Here is a 23,920-nt window from a genome sequence, read left to right as displayed (position 1 = left end):
TAAACTCTTGCACAACTTTTACGCGCATATTTTGAAATTTACAAAATGTTTTAAATTTCGATAATACTTTCTATAAGAAATGTGCATTTTAGAATTTTATCTTATTGTCTTCAGAAATGAACGTCTGAGTTAGTTTACATCAAATGTTTGATATGAATCAAGTACTTCGTACACGTATCAAACGCTTAGCGTAAATGATGGTATATCAAGGTAGTACAATACGACTGAACAAGTCGTATCGAATCAAAGTAGTAAGTGAATTAAACGCCTTTGCAGCGCTGATAAATATTCCTGTCCTTTAAAAACAGCTGAAATAAGGTTAGGTTTGTTTACTCGTAACTTATAACAAGTATAGATTTATCTACATATTATATTTACCAAACTGAGTGAAACATAACTCATAAAATTATATAGTATAAAAAGGAGGCATTATGTTGCGCATATAACACGTTTTGTGCTTATATACTGTATTTGTATCTTATTCGTAATGTTTATTATTATTTATGGTTGGTGTAAATATTATTGTTGTTTAGTGTAAACGTAATCGAATTAAACACTTATAAGGCATCTTCAAGTAATATCTGTGACGAATTTGGCTCAAATGTTGTGTACACTGAATATAATGAATAATAACCTAATAAACTCATAGATTTTACTATGCAATATTTTTCAAGAAATTTATGTTTAAAATTTGTATACTTTTGGGTAGATGATATTTTAAAATATATACAAAGGACAACTATATAAGAAATTGGTACAACGGTCCAACCCAAGGACGCGAGTTTAAATTTTTATATATTAAAGGTTCTGCCCCCCTCCCCCTCCGGTACCAGCATATTTTCACAATGTATAATTGTTTTTTTTATATGATTACTCAATTAAGTCAATAATATACAATTATATGCGTATTATATATTAATTTACAGTGAAAATACATCAACTTTAAATAAATTAACTTCATATACTACATAGATATGTAGACACACACAATACATTACAAGTAATATTTATAAATAAAATTGTGCAAGAAATATATTGAAAAACTTATTGCATTAAGATATGGTAGCTGGGCATTCTTTTACTATAAATTAATATATAATCTACATATAATTATAAATCATCATCTTAATTGAATGATCATTTTAATATAGCATAGCAAAAAAAAAATGCTAATTCAAAAAGATTCAAATTCATGTTCTTGGAGTAAACAGTTAGAAATTTGTATTAATAACAGTTAGATATTTTTTAGCCAAAAACTATACAAATTTTAAACAATTTTCTTGAAAGATATTGAATAGTGTAATTTGTGTGTTTACTATATTGCACTTACTAGGGGCCTAGTATGAGATTTATAAAGTAGCCTTCTGCCACATCTATCACTTCATTCTATGAAAATTTATGCTTTGTTAAGAATTTGGTTAGTTTAAGATCAATGGAATTATATCAAGTGAATATGGAATATATGGAACCAATTGAAATAAATTTTATAAATTTTGTATGTCACAATTACGAAATGTATGAATTATTATTATGAAGTAAATAATAATCTCTTCCTTGTCAGTCTGCAAGAAATAACAGTCTCTTCTTTGCCAGTCTAAGCTTTAACTTCATCTAGTTGCGAAAAACAAAGACCAATTGGTAACTCATTTTACACATTAACTGACTTTCATAAAAAAAATTGAATATTTATAATTTCATCTGAGTAACATTACAAATGCTATTTTCTTAATTATTTAGAAAATATAAATCATTTATTCTAAAGAAATTGCAATAGTTTCAAAAAGTTTGTTTTATTATTACATTACTTTGTTCTATATTTCTTAATATTTATAGTGACATATACCAGTATAATTTTGTGATAAGTTACGGCTCAAACAAGGATTACTACGATGCTTCATTTGAAAATTAGTATTTTTTAAAACAGTTTAAAGATTTTCATAGAGATTCCTTTGGTACAACAAGTTACAATTGTTCTCATAACTATTTGTTTGTTGTAATTTGAAGTATATTAACAATGGTAGAAGTTCCATTCAAAAAGACCTAAACATAGAAAAATTTTATCATTGTATTAATTTGTCTCATAGATGTTTTTTTTTTGTCATTTGTCTTGGCTCTCAGACCTTTTTCTCTTTTGTTGGTCCCTTTCTATGTTCAACACAAATAAAGGTAAACTGCAAAGGACAATTTGGCCATAACAGGTCTAAAAAATCATACATCCATTAGATAAATGCCTGACTTGGGTTTCAATTTTCAAGCAGTTATCCAATTTTTACTGCATGTACCAAGTTTAAATACATGACTTAATATGTATCTGATAATCGGTCGTTCCAACAACCAAAATTCGAATTAATGGTGTTTCACAGAATTGGTTGTATTCAATATTCATAAAACTGTACTTCTATATTAATAAAAAAAAAGTGACAAGTCATACTTATTAACAAAGTAGAGCAGATATTAAATATATTTAGTTATTTATTGACTACATATAATATTACTACAACTTAACAATATACATCTAACGATATAAGTGATCAGCATGAATGTTACTGGCAATTTCTGATTCCCACTTGTCTCCATTATTTAAAAGTTTTTCTTTATTATATAACATTTCTTCGTGTGTTTCCGAAGAAAATTCAAAATTTGGGCCCTAAAATAGTTTAAATAATTAATATGAACATAATAAAACCACTCTAAAACTAAATATATGTTCATTTTTCTATACTAAAAGAGAAATTATTGTCACATCAATGGTGAATACCTCCACAATTGCATCAACTGGACATGCTTCTTGGCAAAAACCACAATAAATGCATTTAGACATATCTATATCATATCTTGTGGTACGTCGAGAACCATCAGCTCTTTCTTCTGCTTCAATAGTGATAGCTTGTGCTGGGCAGATTGCTTCACATAATTTACATGCAATACACCTTTCTTCCCCAGAAGGATATCTAATAGTATAAATTAATTATATTTTAGTTACTATATTTTAAACGTTTGAAGAATTAAGTATATTTGTACTTCCTATTTGCATTAAACATCCCTTTGCAAATCATAGAAGAAATTTAATTGAATTTTTATGTTGAAAGATTTTTATAAAAGAGAATTAAAATTTTCAATTTAGTAAAGATAGCATAGATATTTTTATATCAGTACCTTCTTAATGCATGTTCTCCTCTAAATCGTGGACTTAATGGACCTTTCTCAAATGGATAATTTATTGTTGCTGGTTCTCTGAAAACGTAGGACAATGTAATTCCCAACCCACGAATAATTTCTACAACAAATGCTTTGTTATATGCTCTATCAGTCATGCTACGCCAAGGACTTTCTTGTTCTTTTTTTTCTTCCTTTTCTAGGTCTTCGTGAACAGAATAATATTTATTTCGAGATGAAGGTGCACTTAAAACCTTTGGAGTTGTTTTTAATAGCTTTAAACCTGAAAATTATTATAAGAAAATTCAAATGATGAATGAAAATAAAATAGTTAGACAAATTGTTAAATTGTATTGCTACTGATATATAAATTTGTATTAATAGACTTTAGAGGTTATATATTGCAGTAAATATATTTTTTAAAGACATATTAAAGAATAAAAATAATTATTAAATTTACCTGGTTGCATAATTTTGAGAGATGTCATTTTGAAATTTCAAAAACAATTCTTGATACAAAAGAATCAATATCCAAAATTTACGAATCCGAATAATCACAATCACATATGAGCTAACAATTCTACCACAGAACTGAATTTCTGGCTTATTCTACTACCATAATACGCATTTAAATAAGTGCACATCTATATTGATCTATGTTACTAGATAGTCTCATTCTTTAGTATACTAGCGACATCTAACATATTTTTACATTTTTATCAATGCAATACAGTATTTAAATATTTTCCAATTTTCTAGTAGAATGATATATTAAAATGTTTTATACAAAATATAATTATTACTATAAATTATAAAATAGTCAGATTGGCGAATAAAGAATGATTGTGTGTATTGTACTAAAAAAAAGTGCCTCTATAATTTAAGTATAAAACTTATTTTAATATCATTTGGAGGGATGATTCTAGAAGTTGAATATTAATATTCTATACAATATTTTATTCTTGTGGTTTTTTTTTTATAAATAATTGAGATTTGAAATATAAAAATAAATTAATCTTTTTGTAAAGAAGCGTATTGAATGAAAACGTAGAGCATGCGCTTCATAAATGTAAGATCTCGAATTCGAATTTTCGTGCACTCAAATTCTTTTGGACAAGTAATTTACCTTGTATATATAGTACATTTATGTCTATGTCCTATTTCTTTCTTAAGTACTGATTCTGATATATGTACATATTTATTTATATAACGAATAACGAATATATTATACAAGGTGTTCCAAAAAGATGTAACAAGCTAAAAAATATAAAAATTCCTTATGCGAAAAAAAATTATATCTTACTGAATACTCTTTTAATTGGCGTAATTTATATGTTGAGAACATTTTTTGTTTATAAATTATAGCGTTTAATTCAAACCGTATTTTATGTTCGCATAACGCAGACATGAATGTATACTGCAAAATAAGAATAATGTTACAATCAATTTTATTAGAAAAATTCCCTCAGTATTCAACTTATCATTTAAAAGAGTATTGGATAAGTTAAAATTGAGATAGATTTTTTGTCAAAGTTGATGTTTTTTTTCTATAAATAATGAATAATATGAATTTTTTTGTTTAAGTAAATTAAAAAGTAGGTATAAATGTTGGAAAATATTGAAATAATCATTATCTTTTACACGATATAATTATTATATATTTAGAATGATCAAAGATTTCAACAATTCGTATACAGAATATAATATATGTGCTTTCTCCTTCCTTTTGTTCTCACTACCTTTTTCTCTTTCTCAGTCTATGCTCGATTCTCAAATGCTCTCGCTCAATGGCCAGTAGACTTTATCATTCACTCTTACATCACACTCACCACCAGAGGACACTCTTTTCATACTAATCGCTTAACACAATTTTTCTACTTCTAAGTATAATTGACACGCCATCACACAGTTATACATAACCTCACATTTGCTCATTATAGAAAACAATCTTAGAATAAATCGTGTATATTCAATAATGGTAACTTATAGAAACCATGTATAATTTGAAAGCAGTGTTTTTTTATTATTTTTGTATGCAACGTTTGTTCCATTAAATTATGTTTAATATTTTAAAATTTATGCATTTACTTTGATTTTCACTAAATGGCAATTTCAATTGCCATGACCCACCTTGTATGAACTTATTGTTACGAGAAAATTCTAATTTAAGTAGAGAAGAGATTTTGTCAGTTCTGAATAAAGTCCTTTGCAGATTCGACTGCCAGCGCGTGTTGTTTATACCTTTTCGCCTATAGCCCGTTAAATTTAAAACATTGAATTTAAAATAAGTTTAAAAACAAGCTGAAAAATAATTTCCCCGTTATTTCATATTTTCCTACATTTCGTAAATATATATAGTAATCCTCTATTGAAGCTAATACTGCTTTGGAAATGACTCCTTTAATAAATACACTTTGTACACATAATGAATGTATTATTTACAAGACTCTAATCATTTTCTATTTCTATAATAGACACAAGGTGTGCAATTAAAGGGTTGTGGATTATTTTCTTCGTATAAAATCTTTAGCCGACTTCGACTCACTTCGACAAATTTCCAACAAGTGTCTCAATCATGCTTTTCTCACACGCATTCATTCCCTTTCATTTTAATTCTTAACCGTTCCCACTCCATGCATCTGGTCACGTTCATCAAAAATTTTTCAGTCTGGCGCCATCACAATTGCTCGTCTTTTACACCTTACAAGGGGACCTTACAGTAGTGGACATTGTTTTCGAGACGATAATAGGTGCAAGTTATAGTATCCTTCTGCTGACTTGAAGTCTTGCGGGACGGCGCAGGAGTAAAGAGGGTTCGGACCGTTCATCCCCACCTGAGGCGCACGTTCTGAACCTTAGCCACGCACTCTGCCATAGTAATAGGAATAGATTTCAATTGCGTTCCGATCTTAATACATATATGAATATAAAGCTTAGAGACTATAAACTTCTGAGGTTTCGTTTATGCTTATATTTAATGCATAAAGCGTCTGTTTTGTGTCGTAAGAGTTATTTAATATAAAGAAGAATATTATGTAATATTGACAATTTTTCTATAGGTGAAGTAATAAAGATGACTTTATAATATTATTTTCCTTAATCGAATTAAATATTTTTGTGTGACACAATCCGACTTAATTCTAGTCGTTTTTCACAAAAAAGTATTAAGCCATATTTCCCAAGAGAACAATGATATTTCCAAAGATATTAAAATTTAACATACTGCAGTTATGCTGACTTTAGTTTTAGTATAACTTGTTTTTGCGTAAATTATAATTATATAGAATGAGTATCAGCGGATTTATATTATTTTGAATAAATACCAATTAGTTCTTTTCGCTATAAATCATTTTCAAAATAGTATTAATTATTATTACGCATATTAAATTGTATACCATTTTCATTACGAAAAATTTATCGAATCGTAATGAAGTATTTAAACAGGAATGAAATCATTCTGTTCCTTAATAGCTAACATTTGATTAGAAGACTACGCCAATGATGCAGTATTCTCTCTCACTCGGTCTCGCTACGGTAGCCATCGCTCTTCGTCATCATCTTCAGCCAATGGCGATTCTTGCTTGCAATCGTACGATCAGCAATGGACTATGGGAGGAGCGAAGATGTAAACACTCTGTGCCTTCTTTTCGCAGTCAAATGGTATGTATACTGTCACAAATATATACATAAGAATAATATCATCTCAAAAATACCATTTATACTTTTTCATTAAAAGTTTAAGAAAATAAAATAAAAAGTAACAATTGAAAGAATAAACCCTCCCCTTATTGTCAATTGTCTGCAACAGAAGCTTTGCTATACAAAATACTTCACGTTCTGGGTCATTGATAATATTCATGATGGGTCAAAATTAAAACTGTTATTGTAAAGTTTTAAAATACTTTTATTATGTGAACAATAATATGGAGATTCGAAGCCTCGTTTATCGTCAGATACGCTGCTTTTACATCCAAGAGAATATTTCTTGGCGATTATTAACGGAGTTTTATTATCAAAGACAGTTCCCTCAGAAAAAAAACTTCTACCAGTGAAGAACAAAGAAAAGGGAATGATTATGGTTGCTTTACCGCCGATTTTTGTCCTTTGGAAGCAAACCAGACGAGCCTGACACTAATACGAGACTTTGTTTTCAATGAACAGAGGTTTAACAGAAGCTTTTTCATGTTGAACATTACTTAAAGTTATTCCTCGTCTTCGTCGCCCGTACCAGTCAGCATCGCGATAAGGCTTTGCGTGTCGATGAAACCTTTATCGTCAATATACATATTGTCGTATGCATCGTCGACTTCTTTTGCGGTAAATTTGTCACCATACGTCATTAAAGCGTGCCTCAATCTACGGAAAAAATAATAATTTCCATATTACTCAGATATTACTACAACTAGAAAATGTTTAATTTTTTCGAACATATCAAGTTATGAACTATAAATACATCAGACATTTTTATCGTCAACATATGTCGGACTTAAATCGTACATGTTACATCATCATAAATATTAAATACGTACTATGTAAGATCTTAATATGGTGTATAAAATGTTATAGAAATTAGTTATTGATAAAGTTAACGCCACAATAGCAGTAGCATACATTGCTTACCTTTCACCGTCAATTTTACCGTCCACGTCAAAGGTGCTAAAGGCAGCAATTACGGTTTCATCATCATCCGTGCCTAAAATAACGAATTACAATTATTATATTATCGAATGTAAATTGCGATTATCCAAATCGACTTTATACGTATTTAAATTTATTGTATGAAACCAAATTGGAAGTTAGATGGGACGAAAATTGAATTCTATTTTTAAATCGAATGTTATATATTGTATTTGTTTGTGATGCAACTGTAAATATTGATAAATGCTTATATATGGAAAGATTTTGCAACGTGTACATTTACTTAATAATAAAAGTGTTCAGTAGTTTAATAATTACCTGATCCCGACATGCGAGTTGCGAACAGATTTAATAATTGAGTAAAGTTGATCGGCGCAGGTGCCTCGTTCAGCATATCATCAAGTTCTTTGTCAGTGACAAGCCGACCAACGGAATCAAAAGTCGCACGCAGGTCGTTCTTTCCGATTATACCGTCCTTGTCTGCATCCATAAGTTGGAATGCCTAGAAAATAGATTCAACCAAAATAAACTACATCCGTTTCTTTTTCGTACAATACAACTACTCACTTAGAGAATCTTTATCTTGTACAATATATAACTTGGCTATTTCTTCAACTGAACTATTCGTTGACGATTTTAATTACGATTCAAACTATTAACTGTGTATTCTGAATTAATTTACACTTTCGTTAGAAGTTATACGCTCTATATTGCACTGACTCAGTTAAGTGTGTAATACTTTCAAATGAGACTCATTTGTACACGATTAAAGTTTCATTTTGAGCGTACCTCTTTAAATTCGGCAACCTGTTTCTGTGTAAACATAGAAAACACACTGGATCCAGTACGTTTGGCTTTGCGGCTACCACGACTGCTTGCTCTAGTCGAACCAGATTCCTTAGGTGTACCAGTAGGAGTCGGCGGCTTTTCTTCCGCTGGGGGTGGGGCTGGTTCAGGTTCAGGTGGAGGAGCAGCTGGTGCTGCCTCTTCCTTCTTTTTAGTCTTTTTCTTCTTTTCTTTATCCGCCTAAAATTGATTACACATAAATGAATTCAATGAGTAATGTATGTTAAAATTAATACAATTCAGAGGAGGGCATTTACCAAAAATTAATTAGCAGTACTTTTCTGGATAAAATTTTGAACATCTGTTCTTTAATGTCATTTTCAACGCTAAATTACATCCCCGTGTTGGTACACTGTACCGATCTATTATAGGGAGAAAGATTAATTCTGGACAGAATTACTAATCACGGTGGGGTGATATATTTTAGCAAATCTTCGTAATTGTCTGCGACTTGATGTCTGCATCAATTACTTGACACTGTCCCCATTCTTTTTACTCGTGCTATCACATTTTCCTTCGGTCAGAACTAATTTTTCTTTTTCCCTATAACACATGACTTCGCTGGCGACCGGAATGTTTACGTTCGCCATGTACGGTCGCCATGTTTACGAATGAAATTACATCGTCCAAAGACAATGTAAATATTTATGTCTTCACCGTCGAACAAATTCATATAATGGCTATGTTCCAACAAAGAATCAGTTTATATACACGTCAAGTGTTTCAATATAACTCTCCCAAAACGTAGTTTTGTTCTAACAATTATTAGCCATAACTTCGATAAATAAAAATGTACCATACAGAAATATATGGTTAAAAACGAATTCAAAAACAGCTTAATAGAAGATTATAGGTATATAATAAAAATAGATTATAGGTGTATATAAAGAATATACACGATGCTAGGTAATAGGGGTGCAAAATTTTAAGCCATGATTTTGAATCCCAATATAAGGCGAAAATGAAATACGACAAAATTTCCTTCGAGGCTTCGACTACGAATCATTCCTTATTGAACATACGGATAAAATGTGTCAGAAATGCGGGACTTATACTACTGCCGGTGCATGAGTGTCATCATGATGCAACGGGGGCAGCGACTAGGAATTTCGTGCTACCAGGAAGAACTCACCAAAATCTGGTGCTATTTAGGTCTTTTGTAAAATTTTAGAAAGAACTACGTGGTATTAACAATTCCACTACTTCTGAAATCTTTTAATGCGTATTTTTAATAATTACCAACTCGAACACAAAGCCTCAAATACAATTTCGTTATTCTTGATTTTCGTCTTATTTTGACATATAGAATCACCATTTAAATTTTCGACCCTTGAGACAGTTTTGGAAATTGACTGTTTGCAAGATACATACTTTCTACGTTTAACGTAAACTATTCATAATGTGTGACAACAATTGCTTCCGTATACAAATGAAAAGTCTTGGAATAGTGAGTATTGAATAATTGTAATACTTATCTATTTAATTATAAAGAAACTAATTTTTCCAAAATATTTTCCGTTCTACGCTAGGCCTTTTTGTTGCAGCTTTCTATAATTGCGAGGTTCGTATCATTTCTGTTTGTATTTTAGTAATTTTCTCTTTCCGGGTTGAGGCAATCATTTTATGTCGCCTTCTCCCAATTTCCACTAATTTTGCACTTGTTATTCCAGATACTTTCAACGAATTCATTATTATTTTTGTGTATTCTTCGTTATATTCATAGCTTTCGCGATCGCAGCTTCAATGGAAATATATCGTCTGGACACTTACTTCGAGTCATGCTGTGCAAACTTTTATTTACATTTTGTAAATAAGAACAAAATAGCTTTTTTTCGTTTAAACTGTTACACATTGATAAAGTCATATTAGGGAGTTATTTTTTTGATAGGTATTCTAATATTTTTACTAGAGGAGTTAAGTCCCCCTTCTTTTGTAATAGGACACTTGTCACTCGTAACAACATTGTTCTATCATTATAGATATAGAATCATAATAGGAAGAAAATTTAGCTCTCATAATAAGATACTTGTCAAACAATTCTTTGATTCGATTTTATCAATGTTTAATATACTAAGTAACGAACAGCAATTTTGCTCTTGTACACGTTGTTGTACACAAAATGCAAATGATAATTTACACAACATCATTTGTGTACAAAAGATATATGTATTTTAATCGAAATATGTTGTTAAAATTGTGGTCGCAAAAACGATCAATGAATATAATGAAGTATCTACAAAAGTAATAATAAATTCTTCGAAAGATTTTGGAAAGTACAAATGTGCTAGAAAAGTAACATAATCTCTAGCGTTATTGTTTTTGAATAAATTAATTACATATCTTAATAATTAATCAGATGGGTTTTACAATTATTCAATACATACTATTTAAAAACTTTTCATTTGTAACAACCAAACTATTCTTTTAACAATATCTATTCTCAGAGGGCAATTAAATAGAGAAAACCTCGTACGATTAGTATCTTTTGTAAACAAATATAATAAAATAATGAATTTGTTAACACAATAACAATTGTTAACACCATTTTAATTAATATTTCGTACACTTTATTTTAATTGGATTGTTTTCTTTGTTTAATTCCTTTTCTTTTGACATTTTAAAAGTGTTTCACTAGAATTCGGGTCCAGAAATTACGCTGACTATGTCATTACTTTAATGGTAATCATTCATAGATTTGAGGATGGAATCGCGAGGTACTTGCTTGTTCGACTTTGAAAATGCAAATCAAGATACAGATATAATTTGCTGAAAGCGATTTTATTATCTCTAATATTATATTTACTTACATGTATGCCACAATTTATTCCCATAATCATATTGAAACAAACCAAAAGTGAGAATTGTTTATTAACTTTGCGATAAAATTTTTAACATACGATGCAATTTCTATTTCTTTTAAAATGTCGAGAATTAATAACTTTTACTTTATAATGTCAATTTGTTTTTATTCTATATTTATTAAGTGTTTGGTAACTTGTAAATGGGAATGTATGATTGTTGAAAAATTGTTATGCTTTAAGTGATAAGTATTTTGGGTCATTATTGCTCGAAAAATTCGGTGTTTTTAGTAATTAGTAGTGGCCAAAAAAATTAAATGTATATTACATGATATGTAAAGTATCATCGTAAACATGTTAGATCATAATTCCATTTAGGCGACAAATCAGTTCAGTATCGATTATAGTAATCTTGGCTCGAACTATAACAGAGACACCTCCTTTTTTAACAATTAGTTTTATACAGCTTTCATTAAACTCTTCATCTATCCGTAGTTGAAAGTACATCTTTCTATTTGAATCGGAGAGATATTACTTCGATACGAATCGATCAATTTTTTTTACTTAAAATGACCTTTTAAAATTTATTTAGACAACATTGACAGTATTAGAAAATTGGATATATCGATAGTCAATACCAGTACGTCTTTTTTAATCTTAGAGTTCTCACATACAATTTCAGTGAAAGTAACAAGAATAATGTTTGTAAATGTTTAAATAATTAAAGTTAAAAACTATACATAAAATTAAATACATACGAGTAAAACATTTTATATGTTAAATAAAGTTATATGAGAGAATTACGTCGAGATACGAAAGTGGATAAAAATTTGTATTACGAGTATGTGACAGAAAAATTAAATTATATTAGAAAACGTGCCTACTTGGAGACAAGTAGTAATAAAAACATTTAAACGGCGTGCAATTTCAAAGAGATTCAAATTTGCATTTCTCAATGGTCAAATTTCTCACTATATACGGTAAAATATACCTATCTAAGTACTTTATTAATTACGAGTGTTTAAAATATAATTGTAACCCTTTTTAAGCAAGACTACAAACTCATAAATAAAACGATATTTTTCGCAATAACAACGTTTACAAGAAGAAAATTTTGAAATAACTGACAGTAACAATAATGCCTTGCTTTTTAAAGAGACATAATATCGCGTTAAATTTTGTCGAATCATTTTGTCCATTAATATGCATGTGACTGTACTTGTACAATACTTTCAAACGATATAAATTAGATATCTATCAATTGCATAACACAATACAATAAAATTCCTTGTCGAAGTGAATAAAAGAGCACAAAATCTTCCCGTGTAATCACAATTTAAAGGATAATTCTTAAAAAATTTATCAACTTATGTATTGGGGTAGCACTAACCACTAATGGAACAATGACAACGAGTTTAAAAGAATGTCAACTAATTTTCAAAAAAATGTCACATTTCAGTATAAAATACTGTTATAATATTCTATATTATAATTACATTGCAATTGCTGTAGAAAATTAAGTTATATCTTCGTTGCAAAAATAGAAGTTTAAATTTCTTTACGTATTAAGAATTTAGGTATTGACTCACGAGACAATAAGCAAATATAAAATACTTAATGCAAATTGATTGCGATTCTACAATTTCTTAATTAATTAAAATGATTTTTTAATGAAATCTTTATGCGATAAACATTAATTGCACGCGAAGATGTCTATAGTTACGTCATTTGAATAATACAAGTGTGACATAATAGCAATATGTAATGTTTAGCTAACAGTGGGTTATATAGTTTAAGTATAGACGAGGAAAATTCGGAAGGCGTTACTCATAGGGACTAAAAATAGGATCTTTCTATCGCCCATCGTATGACTGAAAAGAAGCCAAGACAAATATAGACCGTTTATTCCGTGCGGCCTCTCGAGTTACTATAGTTACGTAATTTTCTAATTTTTGTATTATATCCGACAAACTCAAAGATGTTACTTAAGACTGTAAAAAACTACGCTTCGTTCAATTTTAAGTTACGGAAACAATTGTTGAATTTCCTCATCAAGGAAATTACATTTAATCGAACGATTTACAAACATATAGATCTTTCTTAAGTAACAAATAAATATCGTGGTATATTTTTTTTCCCGTAAGTACGTTCCCTTTAATGATTTACAGTTCGTGAAAATGTTATATAGAACTGAACAAAGAAGTATATTCTTCTATAAAAGTTATTCCCAACGAAGAAAAAATAATTCCATTGAAACTAAATAACTTCTTAATTTGTAAATGTAATTCGATTCTAGTTTCAACCAACGAACGTAGTTCGGTCGGAAGTTCTGGTTCTGTGAGGCGGAAGACTATAAAAAGTCCACGAATGCTGGCAAGAATTAGGATACACTGATCAAAATAAATCGAATAGTAATATTCAATTAGGAAATGGCTAATAGCCAAAAATCTAACGAGGACCACTGTTTACACTCTATTAACACAATCGGTAATATCCCGGGCGCAAGTTTACACCCTGTTGTATTCATCACTTAGTGTATTATCCCAACACAGTTTACGCAATCTTTTTTTTTTTTTTCAAATTTACCCTCGTACAACTGGTCAAGCATCCTTCCAGCACTAGACACACGTATTATATATAACATTCTGTTTCTCTTTCGCGGCATTCCACTTTTCAGCGAATATTCGATGAAAAAAATTTCTCGCGTATTTCTTGGTCGTTTGAATCCAAATTCACAATGGTATCGTGGTGTACCCGGCACCTACTTACCATGTCTACGGTTGGTTTGTAAGAGGATGGTGCGAGATGGTCAGAACGAACCAACTGTCCGAGTCATAGAGGTGAACTTGTCTAAGTAACTTTGGTAGATCTCCCCCACTACACGTCTGGTGCTTGAGCAGGGGTGCCTTGCCCGGGTACAACGCCAACGCCTATCTGACCATATTTAGTGCGAGCCACCTCAAAATAGCAACCCTTTCGATGTTTCGACTAAAACAGTTTGCCGAGGATTGTGCGAACGACGATGTCTTGCAGCCCTTTTTCGCAGCTGGGGTTTGCTTTTCAGAACGAAAATGTGAGTCAAGGGTATCCCGGAAGAAGATGGTTACGATAATCTTATCCGTATGCTTCTTACGTTTTTATACGTACAGCAACAAGGAAGGAAATGATTTCAATTAGTTGACGTAATTCTCTACCGTCGGGGAATTTACCCATCATCGCAACGATGTTCTAATTGTGATCAATGTAAATACAATAACGAAAAGAACTATCGTTGTACCTCCGAGTAATAATTCGAGAAAATTGTTCCACTATATTCAGAGTGTCTTTCAAGGTATCTTCGGAGTTACAAATTTTTGTTCGTTACAGACACAGCAGAGTGTCTATAATGCAACGACACATTGTAACATGAACTTTTCAATGTTATTCGTTATATTCCACGAGGATTTCCGGTTTCTGCACCAATCCCTAAAGCACTCGGTTTCCATAAATAGCTGTCCGATATTTGAGAGCAGAAAATATCAGAGAATTTTAGACGTATCGTCGAATTCTTTATGTGTTTCACTCCGTCTTTTCTTACGAGTTACACATTCTTAAACAGTTAGTACCAACTCCTACGCCACGTTTATTTAGCTTAAATTGGAGTATCATATGCAGATACCGATACAATTATTTTCGTCACTTGTAGTTACATAAAATTATCTTTTTTCCACTTCATATGAAGTTTTTCCTTCAAATTAATGTTTGTCGTCTTAAGCACATCATTGACGTTTTTATTACAATCTTTTAAATTTGAAGATTGTAACTACTTTACAATAACACGTCATCTTTGGATAAGACTGGAATTGTTTGACTTTTATATCGAGTATCCTCGAAAAGAGTTTCTTTACACTTATATATATATATATTTACAAATTTACGTTAATTGATTAAATGTTATCATTACTTTTATATATCAAATGACATATAGTAGAGGAAGAATATTTTCACCATCGAATCTAAAAATAAAGTGAGAAAAAATATTCAAATGGAATACTACGACGTTACGGATCTATTGTACACTAAATTACTTTTTATACTGGATGTTATGATTTTGATCAGATTGAAATACGATGTGGACCATATGAAATTAGATGTTTAAATACTGGTTTCAAATTTATTTAAACATTTAAGACGTAAAAGTTTACGATTTTTGTCTACTTTGATGAAAGAGGACTGTATAAATCAATGCTTATCTATAAAACTACTAATATACAGTTTAACACTTCTCTTTTCATCGAAAAGATCGAATTTCGGGGTTAAATTTTTTTCTTAGACTGAAAAGTCATTTTTACAATATAAAAATTACAAACAAATTTCTATTTTACAAATTTTTACTCGAGGGTAGATTTTTAAAAATCTTACAAAATTTCACCGAAATTTTTACAACTTTTCTTATAAAATAAGATTGTTCCTACTCTGGGTGTTTCAAAATTGATGTCACAACATGCTGTGGAAGACCACAGTGCGCCCTGTTTCGGATACTAATCGTATGCTATATTTGAATGAAGTCTCAAACGAAAGGGGCAAGCTTCATAGCTATTTTAATGGTGTCAGTTATACCTTTAGAACAGTTTTACGGACCCACATTTGGCCAATGACACGTTTTCCATACTAATCAGATTTATAGATATATATAAATTTATATATACACATATATATTAGTTTACTTCTTCTTTGGTTATTTTTGAAGTAAAAGTAATCGAAAAGCTCAGGATAGTAGTGGTTTACTTCCCTCAGGAGTATAAAGACAGAATAGAGGGAAAAGCATGAATAGCAATATTTTGTATAACGGATTTTCATTCGAAACTATTTATGTTAAAAGCAATGACATCTTTATAAAATATATAGAAATTTTACATAAAATTCCTTTCTGCAGTATTAGTGCAAAGGTATAAAAGTTTCTAGTGCCACTAGTTAGTGAGCTGCAACAAAATAAACTAGCATGTTGACAACGGCTTCTATTTGTTTATTTTGACTAATGTAATCAAATGTTATTGGTAAAAGGTGTCTTCGTCCATTCAAGTATGTCCCGAGGAATAAGGATTTGGTTTTCAAATGACGTCTACAAGCTTGTGTGCGTTACAAGTTTTTTAACGATTCCTTTAACCCCATTATATAGACATTTATCACGTGGTATTCCAAAAAGATGCCACTTAGTAGCAAAACAGAAATCGCTAAATATATCATTTTCCTATTTTATTCTTTTCATATTTTCTGAAAGTATTCTGCGAGATAATTCACTAATTGTTTTCGAAAGAGGTGAACAACTGTTGCATTACAATCTAAGTTTTCATAAATTATAAAGCAAGATTATAGTTTGTCAGATTATTATATTCCTTGTTATACAAATGTTTCATATTGTATCTCAAATTTGTCAACTACGTAACACTTATTTACAATGTCGAGAATCTCATTATTGTGTTAAACAAACTTATTAAAAAATTCAAACAGTAAATCTATAATAAGACGCATCCAAGCCTACGTTCGAGCTAGACCTGGTCATTTTGACAATTTCCTTGGAAGGTAAGCTAATACAGCAATGTTTTTCAAATTGTAATCTGTAAACCCCTTAGTGTTCGCGAATGTGTTAATGGAGGTCAGTGAACTCTCGAAAGAAAAAAGTTCCCGTAGTATTTCATTGAATTTTTCGTTTATATTGAAACAGTCTTACTTAGAGACCAAGTAATAAGGGTTTTTAATACCATCCAAAAATAAATGTAATTTATTATTAAATAGAATGAAATTCTATTTTCTAGAAGACCCATGTGAATCTATTATTTCTTTTTCGTATTTATTTATCTACATTGCTTTAGTATACAACGTATACAAAGTTTAACATACATACATTTTTTAAAGAAACAATTTAACAGTTTAACAGTTAAACAGTTAAAGTTATACACTAAAATACTTTTGAAAAATAATTTCCTTGTACTCTAGGGGCCTCGTCAAAAATTTTCTTTTATTAAGGACATCCACGGGAAGGTGAAGTTTGAGAAACACTGACCTATATAGAGTAATTGTTTAGAATACTAGTTATTTGCAATAATATTTCACAATAATACACAATATATCATACAATTACTAATAAACTGCATACAATCAGATTATTTAAGTAAATCATTAAACTATTCACGTATAATTCAAACTGAACTAAATAATCCATATAGTCCTTAAATTTTTGTCAGATGTAAAATTTTACATTCATATTTATTGTACATATCAACAAGAGGATTGAAAATTAATATTTTCTATTTTAAAAATGACTTTATTTCTTGATAATGTAATAAATTCGTTAATAGTACAAAGTAGATAAATCACAAAACTTAATCTCTAAATTATGCACCGATTTATTATTATACAAAGTTTTTCTATAACTCGCTGGAATTTTGTAGATTTCTATTTTTCTTAATATGACAATCATCGGCAGTCACCGGTCTCCTTTTTCTTTTCAACTCCCACCATGAGCGTTCGAAGAAATAAGAAAGTACAAGCAGCCTTGCTTTGACTGGTTTCATTGTAAAATAGCTGTTTCACATAGTATGGGTTAGAATACAAGTCGGATACTTCATATATAAATCTTTAAAAATGCGTTAAATATTAATCTATAACACGAAAATATGTGGTGGTTTATTTTATTAAGTTATGGTGAGTAGCATGTTATACACAAAAACCATTCTCTCAATCGTAGATAAAATTGGAATGATTGAAGTGCGGTAAATCGATTTTTGTTGTATCTAGACTGTAACTGTACATTATGTAAAATATCATGTATAATTCTTATAATATTATATATACTCATTACACTTTGCAGTCAACTAAATTTTCCATTTCTTATTCTGTAAATCTGAAACAATTTTCTAAAAAAACTCCTTTACCTATGTACACTACAGACGAACATATAAATAAAAATCAACGATTTTTTTTCATAAAAATTCATTCTACATAATAGATATAAACAACATGACGCCGTAATAGAATCTTTCAAGTTTTATAAAAAACTTTTAATGATACCGTTACGAGATTGATACTGTAATATTTTTTTTCAGACTAAACATCCTTTTTATAAGACTATATTATATGATATACTTGCTTATTTATAGTTACCGTTGGATATTCGTTACGTCTCGCAGCGTACATTTCTTCTGGTGGGCTTCATGGAGAAATTCGATTTGAAAAAGCCACAGAAACCTCTGTGAGAATTCGATTTTCACTTCAAGCTACACTTCAATATCCAGATCAACAATGGTTTTGGTCAATTACTCAATTTCCCATTGATTACACTATTGTTGATGATAGATGTAACGAACAATATGTTGGAGAAAGGTAGGTATCTACTTTCTATTGGTTTATTTTAAAGCCATTTTATCTATTGTTTAATTTAAAACAATTTTATAAATATTGCAGTATCATCGATTTGACAGAATTTGTTGGACCACTGGATATGCCTGGAAATGAAACAGGATCGGTGGAAATTTCAGGCATAAGTTTAACGGGAAAAATGGGTTTATGGGGCAAGGGCTTACTACTTAAAGATTTATATTCAACTAGAACCATATGTGCCTCAATCACGGTAATTTTTGAAATGTTCAAAATGAGTTTCACATATTTCTTACGTACAAATTAAAATAATAAGTGTTTCTATATTATAACTCTTTAGGTACTTGAGAAAAATATAGAAAAATTTGCTGAAGCACGTTTTTACGGACCAGTAGCGGGAACTATTTGGTTTCGATGGTTAGGTGGCCATGCTGGTGACAATGCTACTGATATAATAATTTATGCAGATTTACATCATGTTAATAAACAGAAATTGCAAAGTGTAGACTATACAGAACATTACTGGAAGATTTATGTAACAGACATTTTTGACATCAGTAAAGGTTAAATTTCTTATCAAATATATTTAATGTATTAAATTATAACAATTTGTCTTTAATTAATTAAATTCTTAATATTTGTTTATGATTTAGATAAATCAAGTTGCAACATTCTGCAAGCTGTCTTTGATCCTAATAATGCTGGTAATGGAAAAGCTATTGGTGATGTTGATGTACGTTTAGGTAAATTAAAAGTGGCAACCAAATATCATAAAAGGTATAAAACTTTATACAGAGATTCTGAATTATCTCTATTACCTGCTGATTTACTTGGCCCTCACCGTTTGTTATACTTAGTGATCTTTCATCCAACACATGATGATTCCTTTTTAGTTTGTAGCAAAATTAATCACCGGAAGCCTACTTTTGCCAAGTAAGATTTTATAAACTGTATTTTAATTTTCTATTTTTTATCGGTATATATTTATTAAAAGGTATTTCAAATTTTTAAGATTACTTGCAATATAGAAATTTTTTAATATTTTCTATCTACATTTGATTTGATTTTGTTCCGCCTTCTGATTATGTAGAAGTTTAATTAATTCTCATGGAATAAAAGGAGAAGTAACATTGACTCAAATAACTCCATTTGAGCCAACATGGGTTAATATATCCTTAATACCAATCAATGATTTAGAAACAAGATTACGATATGCAACTAAAATACAGTCATACAAAATTCATGAATTACCTCCAAAGATAACAGACACTCAAATTGCTGAAGTGTGTAAAACAACTAAAAATATGTATAATCCAAGTAACATTAATATAACAACTGTACCACCAGCTGGTAAGTGATTGAATTGGTATTTCTTAATTCATATTGTTTCTTAAGAGGAAAAAGCTTAAAGTATTATTTAAATCAGGATTTGGAACTCAAGATCAATATGCTGTTGGTGATCTTTCTGGAAAACTTCAAAGTCGCAAGGAAGGATCGTATCATTATGATATTTTACCGGGAAGTGCAAAACTTACTGGAATTTATTGGGACACATATCTTCCACTTTCAGGAATTCACAGTGTAGTTCATAGAAGTCTTGTTCTTCACAAGTAATAGTATCTTCCATATTTTTAATTTTATTTCTATTTTCATTTTCATTGATATACTTATAAAAATAACATTGAAATATATATCATTAATGTTACATATATTCTTTATTAGGTACAATGAAACTGATAATATGAGTGACATACCATGGATGTGTAGTCCTTTAAATCTTTATTTGCCAGATAATACTGGACAAATGCCAATGTTAACTGCACAAGTAGTATACAGATATCCTATTGTTGGAAAAATAATTTTTCGTCAGTCACAAAATGACCCTCAAATGGACACTACTATCCTAATTGAAAATTTAATTCATGCAGATGGTAATGCTTTAAACAATTCAGCATCACATAGGTATAATGCTTAAATATATTTATTTATATATTTATTTATTTATATAATACAAATATCTTAAACTTTATAAACATTTAGATGGATGATTCATGATAATCCACCTGGAAAAGATTATTATAACTGGACAGGCAGATGTTTGAGTGTTGGAGAATCTTACAACCCTTATAAAGTATAATCATTAATAAAGCTAGCTAAAATTCATATTATATAATACACTTATTATTATTCTAATTTTACATGTTCAAACTTTTTAGGTAGAAAGAAATTCGAATCATTCTGAACATTGTTCAGCAGCTGAAATAACATTATGTAGTGTAGGTGATTTGACAAGACATGGTACAATTGATATAGCTGGTAGAAAACTTTATGGGCCTCTGTTAACCCGAAAGCTTTTTACAGATAAAATGTTATCTTTATCAGGGCCTAATAGTATATTAGGAAAAGGTTTGGTAATATATGATGACCATGGACCACGTGCAAGAGGAGAAAGACTAGCATGCTCTGTGTAAATTTAATAGAAAATAAAAGTTTACTAAAAAAACTTATTCTTATTTTAAAATTGTAATAGCTTATAAATATGAATTGAATATTAAAATTTTTATTTAGAATTAATAGAGTATATCATCGCAAAGCTGTAGCAAACAATTGGTTCGGGAATGGAGAGAATATTTTATTAAGAGGAAAATTAGAATTCTTACAACAAACTGAATATGATGTTACAAATGTAGAAGTAAATTTGGATGGTCTCGGCGGAATAATGAGTGGATATCATGTGCACATGGTAATGTAAATATAGTAAATTAATATATTTTAGTTTCTCATAATACAAATTTATCTATTTTAGACTCCAATAGAACAAGATTTAGAATTTCCATGTGAAAGTACATCTTTATATGGACATTGGAATCCATTGAGGGTTAATGTGAGTGATATACCACTTCCTGGTGAAGGAACTACTGATCAATATGAAATTGGTGATCTCAGTGGAAAATTTGGTACTTTAGAAAATAGAAAAAAATATATATCAACTTTTAATGATACAATTCTTCCCTTATTTGGATCAAGAAGTGTATTGGGTAGGAGCATAGTAATTCATAAGAAGAAAAAGAATTTAAGGTAATTATTATAATTTATATAGACTATATAAGTTTAAGATATTGTATAAATCATACTGATATAATTAATCTTGATATTTACAGTGAACTTAATAACTGTCAAGCATGTTCAAAATTATCAATGTATTAGAGCATTAAATGTAGATCATGATAATAGAATCATTGATTTTAATCCATTTATTATATTTCATGGTTTGCACACCAAAATAAAACATTTTTAGGTGACATCTTTATCAGCAAATAATAAGTAGTATTGTTTAGAAAATTATTATAACAATGAAAAATAGTAATACTTGTTAATGACATTTAAAATATGAAAATTTATTGAACAATTATAATATTGTCTTTTATATTCAAAACGCGCTATTGCCAAAATTATAACATGTATTTATTTTAGATTCTTTAAAAAAAAGTTTCTTGTATGTACAATTTAGTACATTTATAGTATTGTAGTAGGTACAATTACTACAATATATAGGTTAAATTTTACTAAATGTTCTAAGAAAAATCTCTTATATATCTTATAGTACTTCTTTCTGTTAGGTGGGCTTGTTCAACCATAGAGAGAGGCTATTCACCATTTGAAGCTACTGAACTGCGAGCAATTGCTTCTTTTCATCACCCACAAGGTTTCGCATATGGTTACATAAGAATGGTACTATAAATTTAAAGAATATTAAGAAGTAGAAATAGGGTTTACTTTTAATTAATAATTGTAATAGACCCAACTTGTACATCGAGATGGTAGTCAGAGTGAAACTGTAATTGAAGTAAAACTGCGGCATCCTGGAAAACATGATCGTAATGTTGTAAGTACACCAGATGTAATAACTAATATTTAGTAATAAATTCTTGAACATACAAAAAATTTTATTGCAGACAAAAAACCATAATTGGGCAATATATGTAAATCCAGTTGGTGTAGATGCAGCTGTGCAAGTAAAAGATACTAGATGTGTGGCAGGTGGATATATATGGAATCCTCATTTTACACAATTGGCTGATCCTTTAAACGTAATGTTAATTATAATTAAATCTAACATAGTAGATATTTTAATTCAATAAAATGATTTGAACTTTATTTTATAGGATGATTTATATAGACAAGAATGTGGTCCTGATTTACCATTAAGATGTTATGTAGGAGATATATCAGGTCGATTAGGTCCTATTGATATAGGATTAGAAAGACAAGTTTTTACTGATTCTAACTTTCCTTTAAGTGGTTCAATATCTGCCATGGGAAAATCTATTGTTATTTTTGACAAAGATTTTGGACGTAACAGATTTGCTTGTGCCAATATTGAACCAGATAATGATATTGTAAAGTATGCAAATATAAGAAAGCCACCTCGTTTTGTAGTGTCAGTATATATACAATATCTTATTTATCTTATTTATCATATTTTGCACACAAAAGTTCTTATTAACTTTACAACACTAGTTGAGAATAAGATATACATTTTTTATTTTAGGGCACAATTTTTAGAGGATGTAAGAAAGGTCATGAGTATTCCTGAATGGATGTTATCTATAGACAATAGAAAAACAAAAACCTTACATAGTGGTGCATGCATTCAGTTTCTATTACATTTTAAAGGTAATTAAAGACATTTATAATTTATTCAAATTTATTAAATAGTTAAACAACTATATTTAATTTTATATTTAGGTCCGATCGTTAACAAATTAGAAGAAGATTTTAATAAACTCATGTCCACTGGACGATTAGATGCACCTAGCTTATATATTCCAGGATATATTTATACAAAGCGCAAAATTACTTTAGGTTATCGTCAATGTGGAACTCGAGATCCAAATGATAAAAGTAATAACTTGCATATTATATAAAACAATTATACATGATTTGTTATTGGAAATAATGATTTTAATACTTTCAGATTTTAATATTTTGCCTCAAAATATGTCTCCATCATTATTACCACAATTGATTTCAATAATAACTATATTTATTATTAGCAATATATTGTAACATGCATTCAATGTGTTCATTGTACACATTCATTAAATAAATATTTCATGAGTTAA

The 23,920-nt window shown here is 29.5% G+C and overlaps 3 protein-coding genes across 7 annotated transcripts; 1 reads left to right on the top strand and 2 right to left on the bottom strand.

The window, feature by feature from the left end:
• The first annotated feature begins 12 nt into the window (after positions 1–12).
• Positions 13–23,920, top strand: Rsod (Related to Sod). 5 transcript variants are annotated; one of them, XM_076305146.1, is made up of 20 exons: positions 13–318; positions 6,628–6,816; positions 18,578–18,800; positions 18,882–19,047; positions 19,135–19,357; positions 19,448–19,727; positions 19,885–20,144; positions 20,221–20,404; positions 20,517–20,756; positions 20,835–20,925; positions 21,011–21,261; positions 21,363–21,537; positions 21,601–21,872; positions 22,415–22,526; positions 22,594–22,680; positions 22,751–22,885; positions 22,961–23,235; positions 23,347–23,471; positions 23,544–23,699; positions 23,773–23,920. In XM_076305146.1, the coding sequence occupies exons 4-20, from the start codon at positions 18,919–18,921 to the stop codon at positions 23,862–23,864; spliced, it is 3,087 nt and encodes a 1,028-aa protein (XP_076161261.1). In that variant the 5' UTR covers positions 13–318; positions 6,628–6,816; positions 18,578–18,800; positions 18,882–18,918; the 3' UTR covers positions 23,865–23,920. The 5 variants fall into 5 exon arrangements, with proteins under 5 accessions (XP_076161261.1, XP_076161262.1, XP_076161264.1 ...); XM_076305147.1 differs by lacking the exon at positions 13–318 and adding an exon at positions 5,744–6,032; XM_076305149.1 differs by lacking the exons at positions 13–318; positions 6,628–6,816 and adding exons at positions 14,479–14,511; positions 16,929–17,000.
• Nd-23 (NADH dehydrogenase (ubiquinone) 23 kDa subunit) lies at positions 2,444–3,775 on the bottom strand. The gene is made up of 4 exons (XM_076327443.1): positions 3,617–3,775; positions 3,157–3,439; positions 2,759–2,951; positions 2,444–2,647 (listed from the first exon to the last, which is right to left on the bottom strand). The coding sequence occupies exons 1-4, from the start codon at positions 3,642–3,644 to the stop codon at positions 2,516–2,518; spliced, it is 636 nt and encodes a 211-aa protein (XP_076183558.1). The 5' UTR covers positions 3,645–3,775; the 3' UTR covers positions 2,444–2,515.
• On the bottom strand, positions 7,037–14,362 carry Mlc2 (myosin regulatory light chain 2). Its single transcript, XM_076305158.1, has 5 exons — positions 14,208–14,362; positions 8,584–8,820; positions 8,113–8,296; positions 7,777–7,849; positions 7,037–7,512 (listed from the first exon to the last, which is right to left on the bottom strand). Exons 1-5 carry the CDS (start codon positions 14,208–14,210, stop codon positions 7,359–7,361), a joined length of 651 nt encoding a protein of 216 aa, XP_076161273.1. The 5' UTR covers positions 14,211–14,362; the 3' UTR covers positions 7,037–7,358.

This window comes from Ptiloglossa arizonensis, chromosome 2 (genome assembly GCF_051014685.1).
Source record: "Ptiloglossa arizonensis isolate GNS036 chromosome 2, iyPtiAriz1_principal, whole genome shotgun sequence".
Lineage (NCBI taxonomy): Eukaryota > Metazoa > Arthropoda > Insecta > Hymenoptera > Colletidae > Ptiloglossa > Ptiloglossa arizonensis.
The sequence above is the reverse complement of the archived record's forward strand: the minus strand, read 5'-3'. Positions and strand labels throughout refer to the sequence as shown.